Genomic DNA, 7,772 nt, shown 5'->3' on the forward strand with positions numbered 1-7,772 from the left:
TGGAGTCTCAGTCTGTCACCCAGGTTGGAGTGCAATGGCACAGTCTTAGCTCACTGCAACCTGTCTCCCGGGTTCAAGCAATTCTCCTGCCTCACCCTCCCGAGACCTGGGACTACAGGTGCGTACCACCACACCTGGCTAATTTTTGTATTTTTAGTAGAAAAAGGGTTTCACTATGTTGGCCAGGCTGGTCTTGAACTCCTGACCTTGTGATCCACCCGCCTTGGCCTCTGAAAGTGCTGGGATTACAGGCGTGACTCATAGTACACAGCTAAGTTATTCTTAAACTGCTTATTCAGGCCAACATTCCTGAACCATTTCTCAACTCAATAATTGAGATTCATGTTTTTCCACATAATAGCCTTATCTGTGCCATTAAGAATATTGGTGAATGCAGCATTTCTTACAAGAATCTATAAAAATAAATAAAAATCACCAAAGGACATACCAATGGTTCCATTAAATCAGAAGTTGAGACTGTCTCCGGGTTATCTTGGGCTCCTCATTGCCAAGTGAACCTAAGGGCAAAAAAAGGGGTTAACTGTACTGGCCAGAGTGATTGACCTTGTCTATTAAGGAGAAATTGGGTTCTTATGGCCCAGTGGGGATAAGAAGGAGTATATGTGGAATGCATGAGATCTCTGGGGGTATCTCTTAGAAGTCTTGTGTTCTGTGATTTTATAATTGTTGATGTTTCACTTTTTGCTAATTTATAAAACATGCAGGAGTTTGCTGTACAGGAGAAACTCACTGAAAACATTTGACCGGAAGTCTGATAAGAAAAACAGGCCGGACGCGGTGGCTCACGTCTATAATCCCAGCACTTTGGGAGGCTGAGGTGGGTGGATCACAAGGTGAAGAGATCGAGACCATCCTGGTCAACATGGTGAAACCCCGTCTCTACTAAAAATTCAAAAATTAGCTAGGCATGGTGGCGTGCGCCTGTAGTCCCAGCTACTCAGGAGGCTGAGGCAGGAGAATTGCTTGAACCCAGGAGGTGGAGGTTGCGTGAGCCAAGATCGCACCATTGCACACCAGCCTGGGTAACAAGAGTGANAAAAAAAAAAAAAAAGAAAAAGAAAAAGAAAAACAGGGAGGGCCACATATTTAAGATTAGTGGTGTGTACATAAGTGTTTTGTTTTTTCTTTTTTTTAATTTTTGTTTGTTTTGAGATAGGGTCTTGCTCTGTGGCCCAGCTGGAGTGCAGTGATGCAATCATGGCTCATAGCAGCCTCTACCTCCCAGGCTCAAGTGATCCTCCTACCTAAGCCTCCTGAGTAGATAGGCCTACAGGCACATGCCACCATGATTGGCTAATTTTTGTTATTTTTTTTTGTAGAGACAGGTTTTTGCCATGTTGTACAGGGTGGTCTCGAACTCCTAGGCTCAAGAGGAGTTCAAAGTGCTGAAATTACAGATGTGAGCCACCATGCCTGGTCATGAGTGTTTATTTTTATTTATGCCTTATATTTTTTTTTTCCTAGGGATGGGGTCTTGCTCTATTGTCCAGGCTGGATTCAACCTCATGGGCTCAAGTGATCCTCCTGCCTCAGCCCCTGAAGTAGCTGGGAGTACAGATGCACACCGCCACATCCTGCTTATGCCCTATATATTCTTTTGTATGTATGGGTGTAAAAACAGAGATAAAAACAGAGATGTGGATGCTATCAGCTCACTGATGTTTGAAGTTCTGAGAAAGCATAAGTCAGTAAAGGAGTTAACTGAAATTTAAATCTCACAAATGAGCCAAAAATATAATTTCTGGTTATATTATATTATGGGGTTAATTCTTTGAATACTGTTGCTTAAGAATAAAATACTTTGTGATTTCAATAAGTTGAAAATTATGGTACAACGCAAGGAAGGAGAGCTACTAGCTATGAGACTTTTGTAAATTATGTAACATCTCTGAACCTCTGTTTCCTCATCTGTTAAAATATGGACAAAGTGCTACCCAGTTAAGCCACTTCAGAAATGGGACTCTGAGAAAAGTCACTTTTCTTCTCCTAGCAAAAGGTTTCTCAGCCTCAGCACTCCAGACATTTCAGGCCAAGTCTTTTTTTTTTTTTTTTTTGAGACAGTTTCGTTCTTGTTGCATAGGCTGGAGTGCAGTGGCACCATCTCGGCTCATTGCGACCTCTCCTGGGTTCAAGTAATTCTCCTGCCTCAGCCTCCTAAGTAGCTGGGACTATAGGTGCGTGCCACCACGCCCAGCTAATTTTTGTATTTTAGTAGAGACAGGATTTTGCCATGTTGACCAGGCTGGTCTGGAACTCCTGACCTCAGGTGATCCACCAGCCTCGGCCTCCCAGGCAAGTAATTCTTTGTTGTGAGGCGCTGTTCTGCGCATTGTAAGGCGCTTAGCAGTTTTGCCGGCCTCCACTCACCTGTGCCCTCCACCATCTGGAGATTCCAATGGCACCTCTCCCCCAGAAGAGAGGTTGAAAATGCTCCATACATTGCCAGCTGTCTCCTGGGAGGCAAAACTGCTGCAGTTGAGAACCACTGTCCTAACTCCATGCTCATCCACTAAGGGTTTGAGGGACTGAGAAATGAAACAGTCCCGAAGGAATAGAACCTCAACTCCTAGTTTCATGAAGGCAGGAACTGTAACTCAGAGGCCTGGGAACACGGAGCTCTGAGCTGCCGGCTGGTAGGAAAAGTCCTAATTAATTGATTGAATCATGAAGGAAGGGCAACAAGGGACAAATGGAGAGGGCCCGAGGCCCAGCCTTCGGTCTCAGAATCAAAGAGGCCCGCACTGGTCATCCCTCGCGCTGCTGTGCTAACTGCTAGGTATTCGTATCTGCAGATAAACCAAGACAATGATGCGGTGGGAAAGACCTTGGGGAACAAGGAGGAGGCGCTGGGCGAGCCCAGCTGTGGTTCGGCGGCCAAGGCCCGGGGCACTGACGTGAGCCTCAGGCCCTGCCCCTCGCCCTCCTGGTCCCGCCCCTGCGCCTCGGACCCCGCCCCTCGCCCTCCTGGTCCCGCCTCCGCTTCCCGGGCCCCTCCCCTCGCTCGCCCGGCCTGGGCGGGTGGCGCCTGCGTGAGGGGGCAGAGGCGGGGTGGAGGCGTTGGCGCTGCCACGTCTGGGCCGCGGTTCCCGACCGTGGAGCGGGCGGTGGAGAAGGAGGTGGGGCTGGCGCTGAAGCCGGATCCGGATCTGGTGCTGTGCACCCTGGTGGGGGAGAGTCCGACGCACCCGGTTAGGAGCGCCGACTGCGGGGCCTCTACGGGTGAGGAGGGACCTGGCCTGGTGGTGAGAGCTGGACCGTGTCACGAGGGCCGGGACGGGCCTGCCTTCAGGTTTATCTAACAGGTGTGTCTGGTGCCCCGGTGAGGCCCCTGGGGGTGCTGGGGGTGCTGGTGATCCTCGCCAGCTGGGCGCACATGGTGTGGCGCGCAGTTCCCAGGAAGTTGAACGCACGCGCACCTGGAGCAGAGGTTAAGGATGATGGCCAGCGGTCCGGCCATGCGCGGGTCTTGGCCTGGCAGGGCTGGAACAGGGATTGGGGTCGGAACTTCGCTCCCCAGGCTTTGGCGTGGGAAATGAGACAGTTGGTCGCCCTCTCTGCAGCCATTGGTTTTGAACGAGGACGAACACCCCAGGCCCCTTCTCCCCTTCCCCCTTTCCATTTCAGTGCGCATCCGACGGTTGTCGGGAGCCACTGAGATAGGCAGCTGCTCCGAAAACCACCTCCGCACCGTCTAGGTCAGCGCTTTCCCCAGGCTACTGAGAGAAATCCTTTGTCTCTTTTTTTTCCCCTAGGCTCCTACCCCTAGAAACACCGAGTACTGTACTGTGATTTCTGTTGTAGGAGCTGATGTTTATGTAAGCCAAACTCATTTAAAATTTTCATACAAAATTGAACGGGCGATTATAGGATTCGTTTTGTTAGGATAATCCCTCATGAGCGAATCCCAGAATGGATCTCAAGAAATTTATTTAGACAGGATTTGCCGAATAGGTGAGAAAGAGCTAGCTGTATGGTATGATGATGTAAAGATTGGGGTCTGTTGAGGATCGTAGTAGAGCTCAAGATGCGAAAACCAGAGGATTCTAGCCCCAAGTTACTTAATTGTTGTGTTACCTAGAAGGGCAAGTCTTGGGAGTTCCAGGTGTTCCAGCTTCCTTAGCGGTAGACTGGAAATAACGCCTAGATTGTAAAGGTCAAATAAACTATCAGAAAATACTTCTGAAAATTCATGCAGTTACAGAATTTAATACATATAGCCAGGTGTATTAAAAGTCATTAACAAAATAGATTAAGAATGGATTCTTGTTATCGAAATGATTATAAAATGTATGTAAAGGAATCCGAAGTCCACCCCTTCCCCATTCATCTGTACTTAGAGGATGCCCCAGAAATTCTTGAGAAATATACAGGTTTAGATTTGGTTTGTTTTATATACAGGTTTAGATTTGGCCTTAGATTATGTTTTTAAAATTTGTAGATCGACTTTTAAAATCTTCATCTCCGGTGTCTATTACTTGTTGCTCTCAGTTGCTTGCTTCTAGCAGCAGCCTCTCTCCCGGCTCATATTCCAGTCTGAGGCTCGGAAGCCAAATTGTTGAAATTTTGTTTAAAAAATATTTAACTTAGTGAAAAAATATTCAATTGATATGATGACTAGTAAAAATGAACTTGGTGTATGTTTTTTGTGATGTTACTTGTGGCAGTTTGGGAATTTTTTTTTTGTCCTGGATTTTTTGAAATGTGACCTACTGGTAAGTCTTATTCGTTATTCATTCATTAGGCATTATTGGGCTAGGGTTAGGCATAAGCGTGTCTTCTATATGTGTGCTAATTTAGCAGTTAATCAGAAAAGGATCTGAGGAATACTTAAGGAGGGTTAGTGTTTACTTTTTTTATTTTTAAAGTTAATCTAGAAACTTTGAAGACCCTATTGATATGATGAGATTTCAGCTTCAAGCAATTGTGCAATTTTATTTGCAGAAATTTCCTAGTTTTGCAGTATCTGGGGTACCTGAAGATGCTAAAAGTTTATTTATATAAAATTACCTATTTAATTATGTTCTAAAACCCTTTGTATCTGAGTATCAAGTCATATTTTGCTTTACCTTGCCCAGTATATTAGTTGGGTACCAGGAGAATTTTACCGTTTGAGGATAAAGTGGGCCTTCAGTATGGCTGTTTTGTAAAGTAGCTCATAAAAACAATTTTGATGTTTATTTCTGATTTTTTGGTTAACAGAATCTTATTTCAATCTGGAATGCTTTGTTTAATGTGTCTAAGTGCTGCTTATGACTTAATTTATAACTCTTGTACAACAATAAGGTAGAGAATTTATCTACTATAGTACCTCTTCGGTGTAATAATGGTTAAAAGCAGAGTCTGAAGTCATACTACCTAGCAGGACTGGCTACGTAATTTGTGATAATCCAAATTAAAATGTAGGTTCTTTGTCAAAAAATTAAGAACATCAAAACAGTGGCAGCAGGGTATTAAACTAAGTGCAGTGCCCTGTGTAATGGCACAGGTCAGGGGCTTCTGAAGCCGGCCCTATTGCCTCATTTTGAATCCTCACTCTGTCCCTTGTTGGCACTATAACCTTGAGCAAGTTACTGTTCTTTCTTCCTTATCTGTAAAGTTGGGATAATAACGATACATTGTTCATTGTATTTTTAAGAGTTAATATATAGAAAGTTTTCAATAAGTGTTAGCGAATGTTACGTATTTTTATGATCAGGCATGTAATAGGACCATCTCATTAAAGTACAGGAAAATATTAGTACTTCCTGGTTAAAATTCATTAGTTAAGGGTTCCATAATCCTGGTTGTTTTCCTGTATACTTCTATCCTCATGAAAATTATTAACCCTATTTTTCATGTTTTCTAGACTATATTTTTATTGTAAACGCAGACAACTTTATAGGAAAAATGAATCTAGTTAAATGTTAATGTTGACTTAAATTCTCTTTGAGTTTTCTTTAAACTTTGTACTTTCAACTATATGTTTAATAGCATGACCAAAATGTTTCAATAGTGTGCTGCCTCAAGGAATTTACATTTTTAATACTGTACACATACATTTCACTTTATTAATAAATACTTAGCCTGTTTATCTACATACGTGAAAAACAATGTTGCTACCTACCTTTCAGATGAGATTACACACAAAAACCTCAAGAGTCCAATTACCAGGGACAGACAGTAAAACATGTCGACTCAAATTCATCTATTAAAAACATGTTTTGGCTGGGCGTGCTGGCTCACGCTTGTAATTCCAGAACTTTGGGAGGCTGAAGAGGGAGGATCACTTGAGGTCAGGAGTTCAAGTGCAACACTGCAAAAACCCCATCTCCACTATAAATGCAAAAATTAGCCAGGTGTGGTGGAATGAACCTGTAGTCCCAGCTACTTGGGAAGCTGAGGTGGGAGAATCACTTGAGCCCAGGAGTTCAAGGCTGCAGTGAGCTATGAATTGCACCACTACATTCCAGCGTAGGCAACAGAGTGAGACCCTGTCTCAAAACAGAAGAAAACAAAAATCTTAATTTGAATGGATATTAAACTTGTTAAATTTGAAGCTTTTGTTTGATCATGACAATTTCTACATTTTCCTTAATATTGTTAGAACTAGGTAGAGTGTGTGCAGCATAATTTGATCTGAATCCTTTTCTGTGTGTTGGGGGGACCTCTTAGCAGTCTACATTATAAATTACATTATTTTTTTCTGTCCAAGAATGCTAACTTTTGGTTTAACATAAACATAAGTGCCTGTCATTTTTTTTTTAGTCCCTGTACCCAGAACAGTGCCTGATTCATGAATTAAAGGTGAAAAAAATGAACAAGAATTTATAAACTTGAATTTTAAATTCATTGCTAACTAGCATGTATCTTATTGCGTATTTAACAGTATGCCACGCACTGCTAAGTGCTTGCTTGCATACAGTAATGCATTTCATCTTCCAGTAATTCATCTCCACTTTACAAATAAGGAAACTAGAACTTAAGAACTTAATTACCTTAGTAATTATACAGTTGACATTTGAACACCAAGTTTGATTCCAAAGCTCATGCTCCTTTTATGCCTAGGTTTAAATCCTGACTCTCGGAATTTTGTGACCTTAGGCAAGTTACTTAACATTTTCTCACCTATTGAAATGCAGGTAATAACCATGCCTACCTGTAGGATGGTTGAAATAAACGAACTATTAAAGTTCTTTGAACAGTCTGGCACATAAGAAGTGGTGAGCAAGTATTAACTTCTATTGTTATATCACATCACATTATCTTCCCATAACTAACTACATTGCAGCATTATTTATATAGTTACATAGGATTACACAAGCAGAAACTTAGTATCCATGTTTAAGGAAAAGTTAAGAATATATGCCCTGAAGCATATTGTGACTTATGAAATAAGGAACAATTGGGAGTTCCGTTATTGGGCAAATTGTTCTCTCATTAAAATTTAGTTTCTTGGCCAGGGGCGGCAGAGGGAGTTGGTGGCTCATGCCTGTAATCCCAGCACTTTAGGAGGCCAAAGAGGGCAGATCACCTGAGGTCAGGAGTTCAAGACCAGCCTGACCAACAGCCTGACCAGTCTGTACTAAAAATACAAAACTAGCCATCGTGGTGGCACATGCCTGTAATCCCAGCTACTCAGAAGCCTGAGGCAGGAGAATCACTTGAACCTGGGAAGAAGAGGTTTCGATGAGCTGAGATAGTGCCATTGCACTCCAGCCTGGTCAACAAGAGCAAAACTCCATCTCAAAAAAATAAATAAAATGTTAAAAAAA

At 42.9% G+C, this 7,772-nt stretch overlaps 2 protein-coding genes and 1 long non-coding RNA gene across 5 annotated transcripts in view; 1 reads left to right on the forward strand and 2 right to left on the reverse strand.

Annotated features, from left to right (window-relative positions):
* The window catches only part of LOC108291922, a 24,262-nt gene extending 21,473 nt beyond the window's left edge, over window positions 1–2,789 (reverse strand). The window contains exons 1-2 of the long non-coding RNA XR_001820089.2: window positions 2,389–2,789; window positions 449–518 (exon numbers count right to left, since the gene is read on the reverse strand). This is a non-coding gene — a long non-coding RNA (uncharacterized LOC108291922). The remainder of the gene's footprint in view (window positions 1–448; window positions 519–2,388) is intronic.
* Window positions 2,790–3,031: 242 nt separating this feature from the next.
* GNPNAT1 (glucosamine-phosphate N-acetyltransferase 1) overlaps window positions 3,032–7,772 on the forward strand; it is a 13,933-nt gene continuing 9,192 nt past the window's right edge. The window contains exons 1-2 of one of the 2 annotated variants that reach the window (XM_017512398.2): window positions 3,032–3,240; window positions 6,766–6,804. The gene's annotated coding sequence lies outside the window, so the exon portion shown is untranslated. The remainder of the gene's footprint in view (window positions 3,241–6,765; window positions 6,805–7,772) is intronic. The other variant, XM_017512397.2, reaches the window with a different exon arrangement.
* STYX (serine/threonine/tyrosine interacting protein) overlaps window positions 3,932–7,772 on the reverse strand; it is a 49,500-nt gene continuing 45,659 nt past the window's right edge. Inside the window, exon 11 of one of the 2 annotated variants that reach the window (XM_037732766.1) lies at window positions 3,932–4,161. In XM_037732766.1, the coding sequence (XP_037588694.1) occupies window positions 4,076–4,161 (86 nt within the window). In that variant the 3' untranslated portion in view covers window positions 3,932–4,075. The remainder of the gene's footprint in view (window positions 4,162–7,772) is intronic. The other variant, XR_005197416.1, reaches the window with a different exon arrangement.

The sequence above is a fragment of the Cebus imitator genome, unplaced genomic scaffold (genome assembly GCF_001604975.1).
Source record: "Cebus imitator isolate Cc_AM_T3 unplaced genomic scaffold, Cebus_imitator-1.0 Scaffold472, whole genome shotgun sequence".
In the NCBI taxonomy this organism is placed as follows: Eukaryota; Metazoa; Chordata; class Mammalia; order Primates; family Cebidae; genus Cebus; species Cebus imitator.